We start from the raw sequence: 25077 nt of genomic DNA, 5'->3' as shown, positions 1-25077 counted from the left end.
CCCCCCCCCCCCCCCCGCCCGGCCCATCACTTTCCTAATTTTTGGGTTTTCATTTTGCTTTAGGTTTTTCTGTGACTGTGGTGCTGGAACACTGTCTAATCCTTGTACATTAGCTGGTGAGCCTACACACGATACAGATACACTATATGACTCTGCTCCACCTATAGAATCTAATACATTGCAGCACAACTGAATTCCTTCCCTAAAGAAAAAGTCCTGCCATTCTAACATCATAACTTAAAACATTTTTTTGGAAGAAGATTTAAAATATTTGCCCATGCTACAGGAAGAGACTGTATTAAAAATGGATACATGAGGTCAGTTGACACTATGAAGCTCAAGCTACCAAAAAGAAAGTGGCAATATATTGACTCAGGATCTCAAAGCTGGGTGTTTTAGCATTACTGTGTAAAGACTTTTGAAGGGACAGAAGTGAAGAAATAAGCTGCAATTTTGTACAGATACCAACTTCTGAAAAAAAGCTGGTGTTTTTACAACTAGCATTGAATGCAGTCCAATTTGCAGTAGTACTCTTCAATAGACAAGCAGCTTTGTTGCTGCCTTTATGGACATGGGTACCAATTGCTTTTGTAATATGGTAAAAATGTGAGCTAGCACTTCTGCGTTTCTTTTGATTTTTTTTTAACATGTATTCAGATTGAGAAATATGATTTTAATGCTTTAATCTCATGTAGTTTGTTTTTAATTTCAAGCAAATCTTCTTGTACTTGAATGTGCCCTGTTTTGTTAGCACACCTAGACTTGCTGTAACTGTACTCATGTCCCAGTATGTACGTTCTTTCTATGAAAGAGAAAACACTAATCTTAAATTATATCCAGCAATGTTTCTGGTATCCTTTAAGAAAAGTTAAGACTATTATTTCCTTCCCTTTCCTGTGCAGCATTCAAAATCACCCCTAGAAAAAGTGAGTGTTTTAATGAGACTTCCTAGGAAGGGATGCACTGTAAAACAAAAAGTATTCTTGTAACTCAGTTTTGTGAAAGGTAAAAACTACTATGTTTTAAAGTACACTTTAGAAAGTCTCTTCAAAACAGTCCTGTATTTGAACTCTGTTCATAGTTTTTTTTTGAACAGTTTAGACGAACTGCTGGAAATTAAAAACAATTTCCTGCATTAAGCTGAGACAAGTATATATACAGCCCTATACAGTTTCATAGCTCCCCCCCCATTTATGTGTATTGGTGACAGTGGGTATAAACAGCCTGAAAGTGTATGCATGTACCATAACATCTAGACTTAATATATTGTGGAGTATTCAATAACCATTATGTAGAAGGTAGATAAGAATTAAAAGGGTTTAATTTCCTAGAAAGAAAATGGAAAAATGGTCATTTTTAAAAAATAAAGTTTATTAGATCATAATGTTGTCTGAATTTACCACCTTTGTCAAAAGCCAACTCAAAGCTTCCAATGCAGTCTATAATTCCTTAATCAAAGTCAGCAATTTAGGGACAGCTTCAGCATCTATAGTCGACCTTTCACTAGCCAGGCAAACTTCCCTTAAAATTAAAAAAAAAAAAAATTCAGTTCATGCTTTTCATAGTGCATCAACGATCCCCCTTTACAGTTTTAATAAGGTCAGCTGTATGGCAAAATTATATCCAAGTATAATTACCGAAATAATCGCAGTGACTGAGTCATCTTCTCAAATTCTCTTGCTTTCCTATGTCCCTTTTGAATAACCTCCTCTGGAATATTAGCAAGCCTCGCTGCATTAAAGCCATAGCTTTTAGGACAAGCTCCCTTAATGAATTTATAGAGGAAGGTAATAGTCTCCTGGCTGGGATCCTCACATTCATTTTCTACCATGCATGCCTAAAAAAAGGAAAATATGTTCTGTTCATGTGCTAGCAATGGAAGTACCTGCCTTGATTTCGTCAAAAATCTAAAGTTCTGAATAAGCAATTTATACATACCATGTGGCCCAGGCGCACTGCAACATTTTGAGAATAATCTTCTACTAATGAATGGTAGTGGGTAGAAAACAATGTACGACACTTTATGTTCTCAGCAAGTTCTTTAACAACCGCATTTGCTATTGCTGTTCCATCAAATGTTGCAGTACCTCTTCCTATGAAAGTAAAATATATGCATAAATTATATATCTGCCTTATACCAAGAAGGATATACCTCACAACGGAATGAAAAAAGGATAAACGGTAACCTCAATTAGTGCATCCAAATAATAGGCCCTGTTTAGCTAAATAGATCTCTGCTTATCAGCCCTGGAAGTAGGGTGCTGTTTTTAAAGATTCTTTAAGTAATCTCTACACCCAACATAGGGCTCAAACTTAAAACCCTGAGATCAAGAGTCCCACATTCTACTGACTGAGCCAGCCAGACGCCCCTGCATTTCTTTTTTTAAAGAGTACTCTGCAGGTACCACTGATGTTCAGAAACATCCTACTATAACAACCATATTTTTGTACGATGAAAAAATTTAGCCTTGGTAATTAAAAGACCTTTTCACATGCTCTCTCTTACCATCTCCCACTATGGGTCTATGGCACAAAGGTGAGCGCGTTCAAACTTTTTTTTAAGAAAGGTCCGACCATCGTCAAGAAGAATGATAAAACAGCCTTTAAATGGAAATTGTAACGTCTTACCTAATTCATCCACAAGCACCAGAGAATGTGCTGTGGCATGCGTAAGTATACTGGCAGTTTCACTCAATTCAACAAAAAACGTACTTTCACCTGAAAAAAAACACACAGGAGGAGATCTTTTTAAAAATCCTAAAATAGTACGTTCATCTTTTGGGTTCCTATCATGAGCTACCCAGTACCACAGGTTACATCTCATGAAGAGATTATGCAATTCCTGAAGGAAGAATATTTTCAAATGCCTGAAAGCACTCCACTTCGCTAACACCAGAAAAACCAAACATCGAATTTAAATGGCTCACACAAATTTCAAGGCAGATGTATTTATCATACAAAATGTAGAAATGAACTGTCCACTAATAAAGCCTTAGGTGAAAAAGAAGACTCACCTGACATTATTCTGTCGGAGGCACCAAGTCTAGTAAATACTCTATCAATTGGTGTGAGCCTACACACTTCAGCAGGTATGTAACAACCCACTTGGGCCATTACAGCTAATAGGCCAGCCTGTGAAGGAAGGAGGAAAGGTCTTTAATGTATTAAAGAAAAGCAGATACAGATAGATAAGAACAATTATATACGAGTCAGGCACTCTGAAAAAACTGTTCACAATCCAAAGTAGGCAAGAGGCTTAGGGCCTAACTGGCTTTTTAAACCTCAGAGCCTGTGACCTTTTAACCCACTGCATTAGTGATTCTCAACCCTGGCTGACTACACGGTAGAATCTTAAAATCACTGATGCTTAGAACCAGTTCTAGACCAAATGCATCTATTTGGGACGATGGAAGCCCCTCTGTACTTTTTTTGTGAAGCTCTCCCAAGTAATATTAAAAAACGAAAATGGGATTGAAAACCACGGACTATACTCTACTGCCTCCTGCTAGTTAGCAAATTTGGTGAACCTATACAGGAGAGCAGGGGGGTCAGCAAATATTTTTAGTCAAGGGTCCAATGTCTCTGTCACATTTCTTTTCCTTTCTACAACCTTTTAAAAAATGTAAATATGTTTAGCTCAGTGGCTGGCCAACCCCTGGTATAAAGAGAAGACAAAAGCAGTTTCCAACAGTTATTAGAGGTCATGAATTTCAACTGCTCTCCTACCTGAACAAGTCTGTCATGGTTCTTTTATAAGGATTCCCACACATGAGTGCTAACTGAGAAACAAACCTCCAGCATTTTCATTCATTATGAATACATCTACCTTCAGAGGAAATGAATCCAATCAAGTCAAAGAGTTTATAAAGAAATCATGACCTGAAATCTCGAATTTTTAATGTATGCTCCCCATAACATGAGGCAGATACCTGATAAAGGTAAATACAATTACAAAGCATTTTTCCTTTGCTTCCTATTATGCTGGTGACTGAATTCTATGTAATTTATGTGCTATTTGGGAAAGGGTGGCCTAAATATGTAAGATATTCCGAAAGTATACAAATGACTTTGTATAACAACACCTTAATGTTCAGTTTACCTGTCTCATGAGCGTAGACTTGCCCCCCATGTTAGGTCCAGTCACAAGCACACAATAAGCTTTGCCATTTTCCTCCTCCTCCTCTTCCTCACAGCCTATTAGAATGTCATTAGGTATAAAGTCATCTCCAAAAAAAGTCTTCGTAATGCAGGGATGACGTGATCCTCTAAGGTCTAAGAAGGGAGGAGTGCCTTCTTCTGGCAACAGAATTACTGGACGACACATAGGGCCATCACCCCCTCGACTGTAGTTAGCCAGGCACAGTAAGACATCTGTTAAAGAGAGGGTAAAAGTGAGGCTTCATTTTTGAGGCTGCTTGAGAAGCACAAAAAATCAACTAATTAAAAAGTCTTTCAAAAACACTTTTTCAGAGGAGGGCAGTATATTCTAGTTGCTTTTTATACATGTTTTTTTCTAAGAGGCAAACTTACATAAAAGAATCTTAAGAAGAAAGTAAATTCACCAATTTTGAACACCTGTGCTGAGGGAAGATTTAAATTACCCACCAAACCGTTCAAAGTTGTATTGGTTTAAGGAATAATTGTGCTATTCAATTCTGGACAGTTGTATTCAGATCAGAACAGTTCTATTACAAATTTGGGTAACCTATGGTTACTGTATTTTTAAAACACAGGAAAAAAACCTAAACTGTGAAACAGCAAAGGCTCCAAATAAGTTGGAAATTTAAAGAAAAAGGAAACTATTTATGAAATTGAAAAGGTTGCCAAATTACAAATATATAAATCAGGGCTCTTAGAAATCAACTATAAGAAAAAAGTGTGATAATTTGGGCTAAGATAAAAAGATTAAGATCTTAAAATATATGCATGTAAAGAGATCAACTGAAAAAAGAAAAAAGAAGTGATGTGCCAAGACATAGTTTTAATTTAATTTAGTCTAACAAAAAAGAGAAACTTAAAAAAACATTATCAAAAACAGTATCAGATACTAAAGGTACTAAAAATCTGGGGTGCCTGGGTGGGTCAGTCAGTTGAGCATCTGGAACGTATGACTCTTGATCTCAGCTCACGTCTTAATCTCAGGGTTCAAGCCCCGAATTTAAAAACAAAGCAGAATAAATCCCCTGCTTTAAAAAAAAAAAAAAAAAGGTACTAAAAACCTTTCAGTCTTTCATTCAATTATTCAAGACTGAGTAAGGGCAAAAGTGAACTTAAATTGCTACAGGCAAACTAGCCATTTGTCAAGTGAGGAGGCAAGTATATACACGTCAAGACATACACCTTGTTAGCTGTGTTTAGAGATCTACCTCAATGGCAAATGTCCAATGGATTTAAATCTTAACGCATAACTGGGACACAAGGACTAACCAAAGTTTGTTCAAAGTCTTACCCAATATTGCGATGCACTCAACAGCAGACTGCCAGTCCTTGTAATTTTTATCAAAGTTAAAGAACAGTCGCCGCATGCAGTCCTTCAATGATACGTCTCTCCGTTCTTCAGCATTTATCAGATTAGCCAACTTCTTCTCAATAGTTTTGGTCCAGTATCGCTTACACCCCTTCTTGGTAGATTTTAGCTCATATTCTTCTGGCAAATTACGAGTGATGAAATTCTCTGGAATTTCCAACTGGTAACGGTTCCTACCGATCCCCCAGTAGACAATGGTCCTGCAGCCAATTCGACTGCGCTGTTTCTCCAAGTATTCCAGGAGGCTCTGCTCATTTTCTCTTATGTCAGCAAGAGCTTGGTCATAATCAGAGTCAAATCCTGCTTTGGGAGTAATTAGTCCAGTCTTTCGAGCCTTCTCATGGTCAAAGGCTGTATCCCATCGGTTCAGTTCTATAGTCAAATCTGGAAAACGACCCTCAGAATTTTTTGTCTGTAGAGTAATGACCTGCTTAAGGATTTTAGACTTAAAGTTGTCAACGACTTCTTCCATAATCTCTATAATTTTACATGCTACTTTGAATCCTTCTAGAGCAGAAAGAAAATCAATAATCTTTTTTTTGCTGTATGTAGTTTCTTCATACATGATAGCCCTGCTATCTGGGTGGTTCTGGCTCTTCAGGGGAGACCCAACATTATGAATTTTACTCAGCAGCCTTTCAAGGTCTGGAAGCTTCTTCAGAAGGTCTACCACATCAGAGATTTTGTCAGGCACAACCATGAGGTCCTCTATAGCATCCAGACGATCGTTGATGGCATAAGGGCTACAGAGTGGGGCACAAAGCCACTGCTTTAGAAGCCGCTTACCAAAGGGCGTATGGCAAGTATCGATCTTTTCTAGCAGGGTCCCTTCAGTAGAACCATTTGTTCCATTCGTGAAAATCTCCAAGTTGCTTAATGTCACAGCATCTAGCACCATTCGTTGATTGGCTTTAGCAAACACAGCACCAGGTCTTGTAGCACTGACCATGTCAGAATCCAAGGGAATGTATTCTTCAAAATTGGCCATTGATAAAAGCTCTTGATCAATAAGGCATTTTTTGAGGTAGAAGACACAACCACCTAGAGCAGAGAGGGCCAATTCACTCTTCTCTCCTGGTGTCAACCCCAGAGAATCAGACTCTGAGGTCATACCTTTAAGCACCTGGGGTAACATCACCCCACTGTCCTCATTTAACTTCTCCTTAAAATATCCTTCTTCAAGGAGAGTTCTCAAAGTTTTGGCTGCATCCCAAAACTGGGAGCCTGGTATCAGACCTTCCTGAAGAGAGGAGGATAATGAACCCTTCAGAATCATCTTCGTTTCTGTGGAGAGGTTTCCTTTCTCAAACAAGACTTGTACTGGAGAATAGTGTGCCACTAGAGTCCTAAATCTGGAACAATGGCGATCATCTGAAAACTGACCTATGAAAAACTTTCCCAGTGAGGTATCAACAAAGCATACTCCGTACACCCGAGTGTGGCCAGAAGAATCTTCCTCTTTTTCTTTGAGGCTAAGAAGATATTTACTATAGTTCTCAGAGGGGTCACCTTCCAATACACTGTAGGTCTGTGTACCCTTGGTAATGACTCTACAGATCTCCCTCCTCACCACTCTGTCATACTTAGATATATGTGCCATCTTCCGGCATCGTGCCTCCATCATTTCGGGGGTCTCAGTCTGTTCCACTCGTGCTACCTTATAGCCCTTCTGAACCAGAGAATCGGAGTATCGGCCAAATGCTATTTCAGGGAAACCAGAATGAGCCCAGTTGCCTTTCATGAACACCAGACCTAGTTCGTTGACTCCAATAAGAGCATCCATGTGGTACAGCTCATAAAACTTCCCCACCTTATAAAATATAACAAGATCAAAGTTCTGAGACTTAATCTGCCACCACTTCCTCATCCCAGGAGTACAGGAATTAAGGAAATCCTCAGGAACACAGAGTGTGGATGCATCAAAATCAGGGTGATCGGGTCGCCTCCTGTGTAGATCTCTTCTCTTTTCCTCCTTAAGCCACTCTAAAGTTTCATGATACCACAAAGTGGGGCGACTACTATCATCACATCCTCCACCAATGTGGGCTTGAGATTCAGAATTTTGAGGGGCAGAGAAAGCATTCAAAGCACTCTTGGTGTCTGATGAAATGCCAGGTGATCGTTTGGTAGCCAAGGGCATTTCCTTCCTTGAACTTTTCCTTTTGAGAGAACCATTTCCAGTCACCATTTTCTTCCGCTTTGAAGCAACTTTGACAGGACTGTCCAGGCCCTCACTGTCACTATCCCCCACTCCACTGCTTATTTCATCACTGCTCCCTTCCTCCTTAGCATCCGGCTTGAATTCCACATCAGAGCCACCAACGTCACTCTCAGAGTCTGATATGACCCTTCGTTTTTTTATTTGGCGGCTACTTCGCCTAGATCCTTGGACCTTAGGCCGTACTTCCTCTTCACTTTCAATTTCATTTTCTTCTTCACTCTTACCTGATGAGTAAGTTGCACCTACCTGGCAGGCAAAGAAAGAGTTACTTAAATATAAGACAAAATCTGGAAAATTAAAGTACTGCTGTGGAGTATCTCTCAATATGCTGCAGTATCCTGTATCAAGAGGAGAACGCAGCTCCAGAAATGAGAAACTATGTTCTTTAAGGAATTTCCAAAAAGGGCGCCTGGGTGGCTCAGTCGTTAAGCGTCTGCCTTCGGCTCAGGTCATGATCCCAGGGGTCCTGGGATCGAGCCCCGCATCGGGCTCCCTGCTCGGCAGGAGGCCTGCTTCTCCCTCTCCCACTCCCCCTGCTTGTGTTCCCTCTCTCGCTCTGTCTCTCTCTGTCAAATAAATAAAATAAAATATTAAAAAAAAAAAAAAGGAATTTCCAAAAAATAAGTATCAATTTCAGTAGCATCACACTATAGAATTAAGCAATTCTCTCCTGACAGTTTTATCCTGTACAATAGTGTTGAAGCCATTAGCATGACCATACATCCCAAATACCTACAGGTGATACCCTCATTAACAGTCAGCTGTGGAAGTAACTTTAAATCTCCCTCTGTTAGCCTGGATCTTTCTTCCAGGGTCATCTCTCCTCTTCCGGAGGGACATACGAAGTTTGCCATTTTAAGCAGTGCCATCTATACAGGCTTTCTAGCCCTTGCTCTTCCACAGACCAGCTGTAGCTTCTTGGGCAAGGCACAGTTCACTTATCATGGATCTCCCACACATGGGAAGTTGTAGGAGGCCAAATGATCTTTGTATTACCATCCAGTTCTAAACCTTTCACTGGTGTTATGACCCCTGTCCTCAACCTCGAAAATGAGATTAAAAATCTCTTTTCTTTCATTTCTCTTAAAATACTCATTAGTTTATTCCCTACCTATAACAGAACAAAACATAACATCAGGCTTAGTCATAAATCAATCTCTTAAGCACATAGTTCATTAATTTGTTAAATTAGAGAAGAATGATTTAATCACTCAAATAGTGACCATTAATACCAAAAAAAAAAAAGTATCGAGAACATTAGGTAATTAATTTCCAGGGCTTGACCACACCCTCATAGAGAGGCTTACTGCCAGACATCATAACCAAGTTTATCACCATGTCCTTACCGTCCTGTTACTTGTTACCAAAATGGTGTACTACCTCTTACGGCGTGTGTCTTCTAAGCAGGCTTGAAGCTTGAGAACTTAAGCAAAATGGCTGCTGAGATTCTAACCTAACTTAACCTACAGTCCTACAGAAGTGTAGAAGTATGTGTATGAGTATTTGGGGTACCTGGGTAGCTCAGTCTGTTAAGCATTCAGACTCTTGATTCTGGCTCAGGTGGTGATCTCGGCTGTGAGATCAAGGCCCCGATCAGGCTCCACGCTGAGTGTGGAGCCTGCTTAAGATTCTCTCCCCTCGGGCACCTGGGTGGCTCAGTTGGTTAAGCGACTGCCTTCGGCTCAGGTCATGATCCTGGAGTCCTGGGATCGAGTCCCGCATTGGGCTCCCCGCTCAGCAGGGAGTCTGCTTCTCCCTCTGACCCTCCTCCCTCTCATGCTCTGTCTCGTTCTTTCTCTCTCAAATACATAAATAAAATCTTTAAAAAAAAGATTCTCTCCCCTCTTCTCCCTCTCCCTCTGCCCCTCCTCATGCTCACACTCTCTCACAAATAAAAGATAAAAGAAGATGTGTATGAGTATTAAAGTGTATGTGTGTGTATACATATATATATAAAACAAGAGAATATCACTTTAATACCCCCCCTTTTCCATCACTTTCCCAACATAATTAACAACAGACTGTTGAACAATATCCCACCTCCATCTCTTCTTCCTCTGGTTCTGAGGGCTCATCACACACTGCCAATTCAAGCCTCTCAATCTTGTCTTTACTCAAGGCTTCATCTGCACGTTGCATTGCTCTGAGTATTTCAGGCTTTGAACTGTAAAAATGACCTCCTTTTTGCACTTCCTTCGATTTTGAACCTAAAAAATTTAGATTTATATTTCTTATTAAGCAAATCTTCCTCATTTATAAGTAAGAACTGTTAGCTAGGGAATGGGCTCAATGTCTAACACGTGTACTAATGGACAAGCATGAGAAGAATCAAGTACAGTTTTTAACGTCCCATTACATTTGATTGATAATAGATCAGTAAAGCCTACAGTAACTTAAATTACCTATTTTACCTCCTTGAAGTTGCCTTAACTATTGGGTCACCCAGAACTACTTCATCTCTCTTCTAATGACCTGGGACTGTGGCCCTAAATAGATAAGGCACCCCTCTTCAGGTGAAGCAGGAGATGTAAAAGGGTTTTGAGACCCTTTGTACAAAAAAATCACTTCAGGAAGGCAAAAACTACACTGTCAGTTAAATGAAGCTATGATACTAAGTTTATCCCCAAGGTAATTAAATAGGGTATACTAAAAACAAACAAAACCCTACTAGTAGAGATACTAACATTTTGGAAGGGTAACCCAGTTCAAACTTTGAATGGTTTTGTTTTTGTTTTTGTTTTTTAGGTTGAATCAAATTGTTTTGTTTTCAGGTAAAACTCTTCCTTTATTCCTTTCAGATTATTTTTTTTAAAAGATTTTATTTGAGAGAGAGCACGCCTGCAAGTGGGGGGAGGGGCAGAAGGTGAGGAGAATCCCAAGCAGACTCACCACTGAGTGGGACGTGGGGCTCCATCTCAGGACCCCGAGATCAGGACCTGAGCCAAAACCAAGAGGCGGACGCTCAACTGACTGAGCCACCCAGGTGCCCCAAGAGCTGTAATTTTAAATGACACTCCTATCCTCTAAGCAAAAGATTATATGCAGATGATCACAAGTCTAATGGCAGAGGCCTAACTAGCAATGTCTTTTTGTTTTCTTTTGACTGAATATAATTAGAAAACAAACCTGAACTTGTCTAAATTTAACAGATCCAAACATTACATTATTTCCTTCTTTCTACTGTATACTAAAACTAATGGGACATCCTAAAGTGCCATTACATTAGCACCTTGATGGGCTGCCTAAAATAAAGGTGCAATTGCCCACTTTTCTAAAGAGCTGCACCAACAGTACAAATTGCAACAATCAAAGTCCACTGGAGGGTGGCTCCTAACTTCCTCAAGTGCCTGTTTGCAGCTGCATGCACCCCCCACCTATCTAATGACCTCATCATTCCCCAGAAAATCCCTGATGCAAACTGCTTTCCAATTTTAAGGACCTCCCCCCTCCAGAAAGAATAAAAAACCTAGTTTATCCTCATCCATGCTATTGCAACAATTTGGGAATTTAAAGGGCAAAGGTGGTACACAACGGGTGCCTTTACAAAATAATGACAACATAAATGTAAACTTTTTTGGGTATTTTTAAATTAAAGTCATGTTGCCAAAGCTTTGTTTAGAATCTCAAAAGTTGGCGTGCCTGGGTGGCTCAATGAGTTAAGCATCCAACTCTTGATTGTGGCTCAGGTCAAGATCTCAGGGCCTGGAGATGGAGCCCTGAGCTAAAGATTCTTCCCACCCCCGCCCCCACGCACTAGCGTGCTAGCTCTTAAAAAAAAAAAAAAGGAATCTCAAAATTAGTCCTAGAAAAAGACCTTCTGTTACCTGGTTCAACTCTCCTTTTACATATGAATAAGCAGGATCTGAGTTACTTTTTTGGCCAAGATTATACAGCAAATTAGTGCAGAAGACAGAACCAAATTTCCAGATTCTCTTTCCATCCTGCAGGTCAGATTTGCGTGCAGACTGCACTTTCTTCAGTGTGCCCTCCTCGCCCTGCAGGATGACGCTATGACCAAAAGGCAGGATTCCCAGAGATTCCTGGGAAATTGACCCTTATTCTGATTCCAAAACACTGAGTTCAACAGCACCCTAGCCTGGAGAATCTGAGGGTAATGGATAAGGACTTACTCATGCTCAAGCGTATACGGGCAGTGAACCTGGCAAACATAATGTGCGTGTGCACTGGAGAATTCAAGAAACTGATAGGCCCAAGTGAAGCTACACAGGCAGGACTGCTGACGTCTAGGACATAAAAAAGCTGGGCCTGGAAAAAGCACGTCATGGTTCCAGAAGTCTGATGTGAAACTCAACTCAGATGTGCTCCTAAGTGAGGATTTTGAAGGCTAAGTAAACATGCATCTCCATCTACCCTAGACAGTGTCACTGATCTATTTGCTACATATCCTGACCGCACTGCCTTTCTCTTAGATCTCTGAAGATCGGGCCCTGTTAATTTACCCTTTTCATGCCTGAATTTGGTATTTGGGTCCAAATGAGATCTAACCATGAAAACATTTTTCCCTTAGGGGCATGATATTACCATTAAGTCAACTGAAAAGACAGAAATAAAAATTCCACCCCACAACAAACCAGCTAAAGACCAGCTGCATCTTCTCTTTTTCCCATGCTGGAGGCATCCACCCTGCCACTCCTGAAATTTACTGGCATAAAATACACTTAATGTCACTGTATGGGAGTCGCAGACACTTGTGCTCATGTGCTGCATGCTTGCTCTCTTACACTCTCTCACACACACTCTGAAGAGTGGACTCTCTTACCTGTATATGGCTTTAATAGCCTTCTGCTAACCCAGCCCCTTGTTGGGCTGTCATCAAAAAACTGTACATGAACTCGGACAGACTTCCCTTTCTCACGGATGAATGTTCCATCAAAAGGGTGGTTGTAAACCAGGCAAGGCCACCAGGGGTAACCCTCCATCTTGGCCCAAACCAAATCACCTGGTGAGAAGTCACAAGAACTGTTGCCAAAAGGAAATATATAACTTGGTTAATATTTGGTTAAGTTACATTAAAGGCAATTACATACAAATAAGCAATTCCAAGGAAGGCATCATTAACACTCCTTTGAAGTCTTCTGGCATTAATATTCAAGCACAGACATTCTAGAATTTTTTTTAAATCAGATGTTCAAAAAAATAAAGTAAAATTTAAAAAATCAGATGTTCAAGTCATATAATGAATTCTGGTATTAAGGTGAGAAACTGTTTCTCAGAAAATCAAAGTTTATATAAGCTATGGCCAAATTCTGGTAGAATACTGATGCAAAGAAAAAGGCACAGACTCATTGTACATGCTCTGCAAACTATAATGTATCACACGTGTATACTACACTATGGGATGTGTCAGGAACAGGACCTGACCCATGGTATTAATAAAATACCAAACATACTATGTAATTGGTTAATGATAATAAATATTACCTCATCAGACTCTGCTTGGAATCTGTTTCCAGTTAACACTCCACAAGCTACCTAGCACACTACTAACCCCCACCCCTAGGAATCTGGTTTTATGGAAAAAGTAAACAGAGAAGCGCCTAACACGCCCAAAAATAATGAGTATATATGCCTGCAGAATCAAAAACAAAGATTCACTCTTCATGAAAATTAATTTGGTCCTGAAGGTTTCCTGAGAAAGGGAGAGGAGAGCGTAGCGGGAGAGGAAGAAGAACCGAGCTGAAAAGACTACAGCAGATGTACGCCTGAAACTAATAGAACACTGTATGTTAGCTAACCGGAATTAAAATTCAAACTTAATAGGGGCGCTTGGCTGGCTCCGAAGGCTAAGCATCTGGCTCTTTATTTCAGCTCACGTCCTCATCTCAGGGTCAGGAGACTGAGCCCTGCGCTGGGCGCAGCACTAGCTGTGCAGCCTGCTGGAGATTCTCTCTCTCCCTCTGCCTCTGCCCCGCCCTGCTCGTGCGCGCACTCTCTCTTAAAAAATAAAACTTAATAAAAAAGTAAAAATTAAAGACTCCAGCAGAGTCCCTCAGTGATGGAGATACCGCAACAGCTAATAAATTCTGCTCAAATACTATATACCAAGATTTTCTAAACTTGCTTAAAGGTTTTCATTAAATAACTGCAAAAGTAAAGTAAGTACATTACAAACAAGAATATTTTAGAATAGCTTGCATTAGTACACTGGGGCGACCTTATTCAGACCCAGTCATGAAGTTAAAGCAGTCCTGTCTGGAGAAATGTGAACAGGAAACCCCTAGGCTAGCCCATCAGCAAAGCCAAACTACAGCATGACTTCAGGGGGAGCTCTTGTCAAGGGCCTTTACGGTACGTGCGCTCTTACAGCCGTCTACAGCAACCTGCACAAGCACAAATCCGTAAGTACCGCCGGCAAGCTCACCACACAGTGGATCTTCAAACAGGAAGCTCCGTCTATACAATTCAAACTTCTCCCTCAAGGGGCGCCTGGGTGGCTCAGTCGTTAAGCGTCTGCCTTCGGCTCGGGTCGTGATCCCAGGGTCCTGGGATCGAGCCCCACATCGGGCTCTCCGCTCAGAGGGAAGCCTGCTTCTCTCTCTCTCCCACTCCCCCTGCTTGTGTTTCCTCTCTCACTGTCTCTCTCTCTGTCAAATAAGTAAATAAAATCTTTAGGGGAAAAAAAAAAAATTTCTCCCTTAAGCCCTTCCTCCTTACCAACATGTCCACTGACAGGAGACAAAGACCCTGACAGCCACGCAGAATGCTCAACAAGCCTCCCTACTGTCAAGCCGTCTTTCTCTTAACTCTTGGCCAAGTAGCCGCTTAACCACAAAAAGCCTGTCGCAAGTATCAGAAAACCACAAGCTTTCTTTGTATGGAAGTACCTGAGACTACCCTACAGCTGTACTCTTTTTCTGCTGCTAAAGGAGGGAAATAACTTGTCTCCCTAAAGACACTATCAGTTCTGAGTGTGAACCCGACCGTAATTTTTAGAAGACTGGCCAAACAGAGTAAGTACATGTTATTTCAATGAACACGTCCCCCCTCAGGAAGCGTATTTCTGGCTGTACAGTCTTGAGACATTAGGCTTCAAAGCAGATTTTTCTGAAAGGGGGATCACTAGGGATACCGATCTGTCAAGCCTGGCTGCCCTTTATTTTTTTTTACAGATTTTATTTATGAGAGAGAAAGAGAGAATGCACACCGAGCGGGGGGCAGAGGGACAGAAGGAAAGGGAGGGAGAAGCAGACTCCCCGCTGAGCAGGGAGCCCAACTTGGGGCTTGATCCCTGGGGATCAAGACCTGAGCCGCCAGCAGTTTAACCGACTGAGCCACCCAGATGCCCCCTGGCTGCCCTTCTTAAAGGCAACTAAATCCCTTAAAAGAGACGCAGGTAACGTTTTGGTGTGTACGTAGCAAAGCGTGAACCCCATCTGGCTAGTTTGAGGCAGTCCCTTCCCTAGGTATTGAATTTATTATATATATGGGGATGAGCCCTGAGCCTGACCAGTATGGGGTGAGGTTTACAACGTGTTCTTGGTTTGTAAAATTAAAGATGACTATTTTTCTTGCCTTTGTGAACGGAGTTGTGGAGGGTAAGGACTAAGTGCTGAACTGGACACCAACTGTTTTATTACATACATGTCTTACAAAAGTTACAAATTCTCAAGAATGGAGTTAGTGCATAAGAGACTGGCAGGAATGTACATCTTGGTGTTACATTTGAAGTTCAAAGGAGCAGGATGCCTCAAATCCAGTGGAATTCTATTTTGCCTGGTAGGAGGCAACAGAGCACTTGCAGGAATCTCAGTGGTCTCGCTCGGAGGCTCCCAGAGAAACTATGACTAGATCAAAATTCTTTTTTTTTTTCCTAAGAATTTATTTATTTGAGAGAGAGAAAAGAAAACATGAGCGGGGGAGGGGCAGAAGGTGAAGCAGACCCCCTGCTGAGCAGGGAGCCAGATGCAAGCTTGATCCCAGGACCCCAGGATCATGACCTGAGCTGAAGGCAGACGCTTAAGAATGAGCCACCCAGACGCCCCTAGATCAAAATTCATGAGCAAAAAAATGAGATGGCCATGCCTGCCTCCTGAAAGTTCCTTTCTATCCTTAATGAAGAGTAACTCAAGTTTCTGAGACCCAGAAGACATGGGGAAAATTTTTTTTAGCTTTATACCTAAACTTACTATATAATAAAATATTGCTGTTTTAACATGAATAAGTTCATTCTAGTTTTATCCCAAAGGAATTAACTTGAGCTAAGAATACTGTTACCTTAAAACTCCCACTTGTGCAAATGTAGTACAAATTGTAAAACGAACTATACAGTGTTCAAAGGTCTCAAAAATTCCAAGCAACCAATTTAAAAATTTAATATCTTTAAATTTATTTTGCAAGGCAAATGTACATACTCACTAGAGAAAAAAATGTGTAAAAGCTAATTACAATCGGGGCGCCTGGGTGGCTCAGTGGTTAAGCATCTGCCTTCGGCTCAGGTCATGATAGAGGGTCCTGGGATCAAGCCCCGCATCGGGCTCCCTGCTCGGCGGGAAGCCTGCTTCTCCCTCTCCCACTCCCCCTGCTTGTGTTTCCTCTCTGGCTGTGTCTCTCTCTGTCAAATAAATAAAATCGTTAAAAAAAAAAGCTAATTACAATCAATTATCAGTTTTGAAGTAAATTCCTTATCTGTAAAGTTAAAATGAACTATTCAAACTGTTCTTCAACATCACCTTACCCTAAATATATCTTACACTTACAGAATCTTACACATAACCTAACTTTTCTGATGTTAGCAACTGGCACTACACTATGTAACGCAAAGACTAAAACATTTAGTAATAAGCACTGTTCCTCTAACGCTAAAAGTGGACACTTTAAAAATTCTGGTCCAGGAAACCGTGGCTTCTAACCAAAATGAGAATTAAGCAAGTAATAAAATATACTGTGTAAGGGCACCTGGGTGGCTCAGTCGGTTAGGCGTCTGCCTTCAGCTCGGGGTCCTGGGATCGAGCCCGGCATCGGGCTCCTTGCTGGGGGGACAGGGGGGAGCCTGCTTCTCCCTCTGCCCCTCCCCCTGCTCCTACTCTCTCTCTCACCCCCCCAGATAAATAAAAATCTTTAAAAATAAAATTTTTCTTCACTTAATACTAAGAAAGTTTTTACATTTATTAATTTTGTGGGCAAACTTCAACTCTTTATAGGTAAATTTTTTTTTTTTTTTTTTTTTTTGAGACAGAGAGAATGAGAGACAGAGAGCATGAGAGGGAGGAGGGTCAGAGGGAGAAGCAGACTCCCTGCCGAGCAGGGAGCCTGATGCGGGACTCGATCCAGGGACTCCAGGATCATGACCTGAGCCGAAGGCAGTCGCTTAACCAACTGAGCCACCCAGGCTCCCCTCTTTATAGGTAATTTTAAAATTTTAATTTCTAGTAGTTGTGTAGTTTCCAAAGAATACCAAAATAAAAGGAACATATATTTTAATCCATGCAAATACTCAAGTTTTCCTACCAACATTAAATACTGTATTTTAAAATATAGAGGGCATGCCTAGGTGGTGCAGTCAGTTAAGCATCCAACTCTTGATTTTGGCTCGGGTCACGATCTCATGGGTCGTGAGATCGAGGCCAAAGTTGGGCTCTGCATTTAGCACGGAATCTGCTTGAGATTCTCTCTCTCCCTTGCACTCCCTCTCTCAAATAAATACATCTTTTAAAGCATTAAAGTATGGAAATATAATGCAAGCCTGAGTTTCACAGCTGGAATGTGCTATAATCTGTCATACACTGGTCCTTATAAGTGCCTAATAATCCTATAAAATCACATCCACCTATTCCACTGGCTCTATTTAAAGCTTTACTCAAGTTACTGTACAGTTTACTGTATTTTCATATTTGGCTCTATCTTCTGACAATCTTAACATCTTTCTCTTTTCATATAACTGTATTAACAAGGATCATTACCTCTATGCAAATCCAATTTGAAAATATGTGGGCCGAAAAGTCACCTCACATCTAAGGATTCTATTACAATGTAAAATACACTGGGTCTTTATAAAGCCCAAGCTAGGGCGCCTGGGTGGCTCAGTTGGTTAAGCGACTGCTTTCGGCTCAGGTCATGATCCCACGGTCCTGGGATCGAGTCCCGCATCGGGCTCCCTGCTCTGCGGGGAGCCTGCTTCTCCCTCTCCCACTCCCCCTGCTTGTGTTCCCTCTCTCGCTGTGTCTCTCTCTGTCAAATAAATAAATAAAATCTTTAAAAAAATAAATAAATAAATAAAACCCAAGCTAAAATGCGAAAATAAATATTGGGATTATCGTACAATGTACTTATAAAGAAGATCCAATTATGACTTTACGTGTTTTTAAAATGTTAATACATCTTTTTTTTAATTTTTGTTAAGTTTATTTAGGTAATCTCTACAGTCAACAGAGAGCTCGAACTCACAACCCTGAGATCAAGAGCTGCCCACTCTTCAACTGAGCTAGCCAGGACCCCCAAAAATGTTAATATATCTTAAATGTTTGATATTCTTGGGATTCCAAAGACAGTAAAAAAAAAAAAAAAAAAAAAAGGAAAAGCTGACAGCTCAGAAAAACAAATGTAAAAGCCTTCATACAACTAGGGCACCAGGCTGGCTCAGTGGGTAGAGCATTTGACTCAATCTCAGAGTCATGAGTTCAAGCCCCACATTGGGCGTAGAGCTTACTTTAAAAACAATAAAGCCTTCATACAACTAAAAATAAGAAATGTCTCAGTAAAGCCAAACATACATTGAACAGATTTTTGCTTTAAAATCACATTATTTTGCTTTCTCTTTAGTCCATAATCTTGGTGTCAATTACTGGTTGCGCCCCAAATTCATAATCAACGTTTTAAAAAGGCTATCTACTTAAAAAGAAAAAAATCAGTAGATATCAAAGCACTACTAGAATTTGCTGCTGTAAGCAATAAAAGATAAACTGGGCTTGTCTAACAAAAACTTACACATATAAACATTGAGTCATAACATGAAAACACTCTCAAGCCAACTTTAGAAATCAGCTATCAGAGTTTGCACCTAACTCTCAAGGTGGACCATTAGAGAAGACTTCCCCTATCCTCCAACAACTAAATGCAGTACTGAGAAAAAAAGAAGTAATCAGAAGTAATCAACCTACCAGTGCACTTCTGCCCGTATACCTTTTCCTTCTTCAGCTTGGGTTAACTATGGCCCATCATTTATGCACTAGGGTCTAGGGTGACCATATAAACTAGCATCTAAACTGGTGTCTAGTACTATTTTCTAAATAGCATTGGAAAAGAAACCTAAAAGTTAGAAGAAACCAGGTTCTTTAGATCTTTTTTTTTTTTTTTTGAAGATTTTATTTATTTATTTGTAAGAGAGCAAGAGCCAGGAGCGGGGTGAGGGGCAGAGGGAGAAGCAAACTCCTTGCTGAGCAGGGAGCCAGATGCAGGCTCCATCCCAGGACCCCGAGGATCATGACCTGGGCCAACAGCAGACGCTGAAGCAACTGAGCCACCCAGGCGCCCAGAAACCAGACTCTCTGTGGAGCAGCTTAATTTCATGCCTTAGAGCAGGGAAAACAGTCATCAGAATATTTTCAAAAGCTCTGAGGTAATGTAAAGCCATAAAAGCAGCTCAAAAGAGAATCCCATAGACCAAATTATGACAAGTTGAGCATCTTTTTTTTTTTTTTTTTAAGATTTTATTTGAGAGAAAGCATATGCAAGAAAGCACAAATAGGAAAGGGGAGGGGTAGAGGGAGAAGCAGACTCCCTGCTGAGCAGGGAGCCCAATGCAGGGCTCCAACCCAGGACCCTGGAATCATGACCTGAGCCAAAGGCAGATGCTTAACCGACTGAGCAACACAGACACCCCAAGTTGAACATCTTTAATGTCTGTTTTAATTATGTCAATTAAAACAAGTTAGGTCTGTGACACTGAGTCCACAGGATACTTTTTAAAGAGCTTGAATTTTTTAAATTCTTTTCTCTTAGAATAGCTAATATTATATTAGGTGTGATAGTTGGAAAAACGTATTGCTATAAATATGTTTAACTGTATGAACGTTCTTAGGAAAGCACCTACAACTAGTGCAGCTAGTTACCTTTAAATAAAGGTGCTGAAAAAAGATTTGCCAGGTCTGACTGTTCCTTGTCTGTGAATGGGAACAGGGCATACAGTTCAGAGAGAGACCATTATCACTGAAGACTGTAAAAAACAAACTAGCCAAGATGTGTAGTAATAATAGTAATTTTTTAAAAAGCCAGATTTAAGTGGTCAGAAGCCTTACAGCTCTCTCAATTATGATCTTAATAAACTACAGAAAAAATTAAGTATGAGACGCAGGCTCAGGACACACATACGTCCTGCTACTCTTCTCTTTTTTTTTTTAACACTTGTTTATTTATTTTGAGAGCACATACATATGCCCTTGGAGGGCAGAGGGAGGGAGACTCCTCAGACTCCACGCTGAATGTGGAGCCCATGCAGGGCACAATCCCAGGACCCAGAGATCATGACCTGAGCCAAAATCAAAAGCGGGACACTTAACCAACTGAGCCACCCAGGCGCCCCTCCTTCTACTCTTCTTATAGCCATTTACTTCAAACTGATGTCATCTTGCCTCCCTCCTTGCTCTTATGTCCCATTATCTGCATCATCACCAACACATGCCTCACCTAGCACTTTGGTCTCTCAACTCCTCTTCTAAATCCTACCCCCACTACCACTACCCACATGCTCTCTCCATTACCAACAGGTCTCCCCACCAAACACACTTAAGCCACAGTGAGATTTCTTTAAGATTTTATTTTTAATGTAATCTCTACGCTCAATGTGGGGCTCGAACTCACTACCCCGAGATCAAGTCACATGTTCTACGGACTGAGTCAGCCAGGCACCCACAGAGTGAGCTTTCTAAAACCTCAATCTCCCCTATGGATTTCTTAAATAAAACCTATAGAAGTATTAGCCATAAAGAAAAAGATTGACAAACGTGACATTACAATTAGTAACTTCTGTTCAAAAGATGTCATAAGCTGGCAAAAAGGGACTACCCAGGGTGGAAAAAGACTTTGCATCACACACCACTGGCAAAGAACTAGGAAAAAAACCAAAACAGGCAAAACACTTGGAACACTTAAGCACAAGAGGAAATGTACATGACCAACACTAAAAGATGCTCAACTTCTTTTTAGAGCTTTCAACTGACCCTCAGAAAAAAGTCTAAATGTCTTTGTGGCCTATCAGTCTGCTCATGACTGGATCCTTACACACCCTCTCCAAGGCTCCTGTCTCTTCTCTTCTATCACAATCTGCAGGACCTTTTTCCTGAACCAGCTTCCTAACACCCCCTTACTCCCACTGTAGCCTTGCTAACTCCTACCTATCTCTTGGGTCTCAGCCTGAAGAGCCAAAAGCCTACGCTGACACATAACCCCCCCTCCCCTGACCAAAGCTCATAGAGCTTATAAATCTGCTTCTGCTCCAAGAATTGCCTTTTTGCTTGTCCTATTCAAGGGTGTATCCAGGATCCGTAATGCCTAATTCTGTGCCTGGCAGAGTAGGTACATGGACATTTGTTGACTGAAGGCCTTTTAGCACGGATGCAAGAATAATCAATTCAGGGGCGCCTGGATGGCTCAGTCGTTAAGCATCTGCCTTCCCCTCAGGTCATGATCCCAGGGTCCTGGGATCGAGCCCTACATCGGGCTCCCTGCTCCTCCGGAAGCCTGCTTCTCCCTCTCCCACTCCCCCTGCTTGTGTTCCCTCTCTCGCTGTGCCTCTGTCAAATAAATAAAATCTTAAAAAATAATAATAATAATCAATTCACGTTCAAATAAACATTATAATACACCTTGCATGTCTCATGATGAAATGATGAAAATTTTATGGAAAAACAGTCTGTTATGGAGGATGCAAATGTAGGGGAGGAAAAATGTTTTTCCCTCCATCCTTCTGAGTTCTTGGCTGAGACCCCCTTAGTAGTAAAAGGTTAATGAGAGAAAACCTAACAAAAGTTTAACGTGTATACCCCCGTATACACTGGATACTAAGGAAAACTGAGTAATTCACAGAGATAGCCCAAGTCACCACCTTAAATACCATCTGCAGCTAAAGACAAAAGAAAAATGGGAGTGGGGGGGGGAGCGGACAGGTATGGGAGGCTACCAGGGAAAGAACAGCAAACAAGGATTATGGCTGTTATGCAGATTTAAGTCAGAAGCTCTCCATTAGTTTCTCCTGATTTAGTCATCCATCTTTTCCTGGAGACATCCTTACAAATAGAGGTTTCCTTTATAAATTAAAATGACCCTTACAGAGAGTAACATTCGGTTACTTCTCGTATCTGCTGTTTCTCAGAAAAAATAAGCTCAGGGGTGCCTGGGTGGCTCAGTCAGTTACGCGGCTGTCTTCCGCTGGGGTCATGATCCCAGTGTTCTGGGATCGAGCCCCATGTCGGGCTCCCTGCTCGGGCGGGGGGGAGCCTGCTTCTCCCTCTCCCTCGGCCTGCCGCTCCCCCTGCTTGTGCTCTGTCAAATAAAAAAAATCTTAAAAAAAAAAAAAAAAAGAGCTCAAAATAATCTGTAAGCCAGAGACACATCCTACTACTCTTCACACAACTATATAGTTAAACTCCCTGCCTAAAAGGGTCGGTTAAAGGAAACTAATGCCACTTAGGACTTCGGAAAATCTGTAGGACACCTAAAACTCACGACATTTTAAACAGCCTACTCAGAACCACTAACCAACTCTCTGATCTTGAAGGGAGTTTTTCACTTTTTCTAAACCTCTATTTCTTCATCCTTTCAAAGGGCTACCATTACCCTTTGTGCCTAATACAATACCTGGGATACAGCAAATGCGAGCTTTTCAATATGTCGCCCGCTGCTCCGACAAAAGGCCGGCCAAGCCGTGGAACAGCACGGAACTGCTCAGAGCGAGAACACCTCCCGGCAGGCTTCCCCACAATCGCGTCCGTATACCCCTGCCCAGCGCCAGATCACGGCCTTTAGAGTCTCACTCTCGACTCGGAAAATATTGCGGGGCCCCATCCTCCCATGCAATTGTCAACAAGAGACACCGTATCATAAAATAGCATCTTTTTCAACTCCACACAATACTTCCAAAATTAATATAGCCTCTAAATTCATTTGTCTTGGTGCACGTTCGGCCTACCTATGGGATGACCTAGCCGATCCCAACACTTTCTGCGCCCCTCCACCTGCCCCGCCCCGCCCTGCAACCCTCACTCGGACCAATCAGACTCCTCGGTCTGCGGCGTGACACACCCCCGGTGAGCTCAGCTCGCGGCCCACCCCCACCCCCACCCCCTGCACAGCCCACAGGCAGGCCAAGGGCCCACGGCTCCCAGTGTATAGGCGCCCGAGGCTCAAAACCAAACATCCAAGCGTGTTCCCCGAACGTCTGCTGGCCCTCAATTCCCTATCCCAGCTCCGAACGAGGAACCTCCTCCTCGAATCCCACTCACTGCACGCCGCGCCCCCACAGCCTCCGGGCTACAAAGCGTTCATCCTCCCCGAAGGCAGTCCTCTTTCCCGCCACCCCTCCCCCGCTGCAGGCAGGCACCAGCCCCTCCCCCAGCCCTGGGTGCGCACCCCGCACAGAGCTTGCAAAGCGCCTTTCTCTTCATGCCCCACCCCCAATGCTCCCATCTTCCCTTTCTCTTCGCTAACCCGGCCTCCCACCTGGTGGTACCCTTCTCTTCCTCCAAAGTCTGCGCGTCTCCTCCCCCGCTTTCTTCCTGCAGCCCATTTCCTCCTACCCTGTTTACAATCTACGCCCCCTAACGCCAAGGCTACAAACTCAGGCCCCGCACGCTTTCAAGCCAAGTATGCAGCCCCACCTCCTCCAAGCCTAAGGCCTGGCTGCGAACCCCCCCAAGTCCTCCAAAGCGAGCCTCCCTTCCCCAAGCTCCCTGCGCTCCCACCCCCGACGCCCCCCCAACCCCGCTACCTGGCGGGGACCGCAGGGGCGGCAGATCTCCGCAGCCCTCCATTGATGTTCCTCGCTTCCCGCGGCGACGCGGAGCCTGCCAAGGGCCCAGGCCCAGGCTCGGCCTCGCTCCAGGCCGCATCCCCGCCGGGAGAACGGGAGGCCCCGGTGGCCGCGGCGGCGCCGCCGCCTACACCTGAAGCCCTGACCGAGGCCTTATTAGCATTATTCAGCGCTGGAGACTTGGGGAAAAAGCTGTACAGCGTGCTCTGTCGCGACATAGCGACGGCCGGCGAGGCCCAACCGCTCTGTCGGACCGAGCCCTTGGAAGCACGGAATAAACCGCGCGGCGACTGCTGGCGGGAAATCTGGGGGGAGGCGCGCTGCGCCGGAGGAACACTGGCCCCAGCGGCCAATCGGCAGGCGCCCGGGCGTGCGCGGGCGGCGTCGCGGGCGGTGCGCGCCCGGCCCCGCCCTCTCGGGCCGCCGGGCGACGTGGGGAGGGGAGGGGGCGCCAGGCCGCGCGGGGCCCTAGCCCCAGGCGGCCGGAGCGGCGGTGGGTGGGCCTGGCGCGCTCGCTCCGTGGGGCCGATCCGGGCTGGTCTGAGCTGGAACGCCCGGGCCGGAAGCCGGGCGGGGCCGCGGAGCCCCCGCCTCGGGAAGCCGGCCCTCTCTGGAAGGGAAGCGTGCATGATGGGGCTGCGAGCGGGGGCCGCGCGGTACGGACATCACGCACTGCGTGGGCATGAGTGGCCTGGTTGCAGGAAGCGGACCCAAGGGCCGCGGAAAGAGGCCCTTGCGGAGAAACGGCTTCCCGCGCCTGCATGAAAAATCCTGTGGTTAGAGCACTTCAGGGGAGGGGGGTGGAGATTCAGGCTTATTCAGCGGTGGATCAAGTCTCCTGTTCATCTTGTATTCTCAGAACGTTGCCCTTAGTAGGCACTTGACACGCTTGCTAAACGGATGCTAAGTGGCAAGCACTTTACATGTTTATAATAAAACCTGCCAGCTACACGGAGCTTTCCAATTATTTTACATAGATTAATTAAATCTGCTCAGTAACTGAGGGAAGTAGTAAAGGGCCACAGTTCCTTATCTGAACCTTTTGGACCAGGTGTGTCTCAGGATGCAGAGTTTTTCAGATCTAGAAAGGGAACAGGGTGTGACTAAAGTTCCTATTCTCCAAATGCAAAAAAGAAATAGGAAGACTGACGGTTCTTTGGCCTTGATCCCAAATTATGAATAAGTAAGTGGAATCTAGAATCCTGGAAACCAGCCCCAATCAGCAACAGCTGTGCTTTGGTAAAAACCTATGTAAGATCAGCTCTTTGCTTTGTTCAGGGAGACAGTGTTCTGCCACAAGTTCTCCTTTGCTAGGCAAGAAAAAAACCCAGCATTGTTTCAAATATT

General features: G+C 43.0%; 2 protein-coding genes across 3 annotated transcripts in view; one reads left to right on the top strand and one right to left on the bottom strand.

Moving 5' to 3' along the window:
* The window catches only part of FBXO11 (F-box protein 11), a 74107-nt gene extending 72723 nt beyond the window's left edge, over nucleotides 1–1384 (top strand). The window contains exon 22 of the mRNA XM_081832309.1: nucleotides 11–1384. Coding sequence (XP_081688435.1) covers nucleotides 11–193 — 183 coding nt within the window. The 3' untranslated portion in view covers nucleotides 194–1384. The remainder of the gene's footprint in view (nucleotides 1–10) is intronic.
* Nucleotides 1351–24050, bottom strand: MSH6 (mutS homolog 6). Of its 2 annotated transcripts, XM_006736826.3 has the most exons (10): nucleotides 23689–24049; nucleotides 12529–12728; nucleotides 9789–9955; nucleotides 5450–7994; nucleotides 4100–4371; nucleotides 3015–3132; nucleotides 2629–2718; nucleotides 1939–2093; nucleotides 1638–1837; nucleotides 1351–1521 (listed from the first exon to the last, which is right to left on the bottom strand). In XM_006736826.3, the coding sequence occupies exons 1-10, from the start codon at nucleotides 23946–23948 to the stop codon at nucleotides 1440–1442; spliced, it is 4089 nt and encodes a 1362-aa protein (XP_006736889.1). In that variant the 5' UTR covers nucleotides 23949–24049; the 3' UTR covers nucleotides 1351–1439. The 2 variants fall into 2 exon arrangements, with proteins under 2 accessions (XP_006736889.1, XP_081689645.1); XM_081833519.1 differs by lacking the exon at nucleotides 1351–1521 and having other exon boundaries at nucleotides 1638–1824; nucleotides 23689–24050.
* Between the last annotated feature and the right edge of the window lie 1027 nt (nucleotides 24051–25077).

The sequence above is a fragment of the Leptonychotes weddellii genome, chromosome 10 (genome assembly GCF_054177405.1).
Source record: "Leptonychotes weddellii isolate Sample4059 chromosome 10, ASM5417740v2, whole genome shotgun sequence".
NCBI classification, from domain to species: Eukaryota; Metazoa; Chordata; class Mammalia; order Carnivora; family Phocidae; genus Leptonychotes; species Leptonychotes weddellii.
The sequence above is the reverse complement of the archived record's forward strand: the minus strand, read 5'-3'. Positions and strand labels throughout refer to the sequence as shown.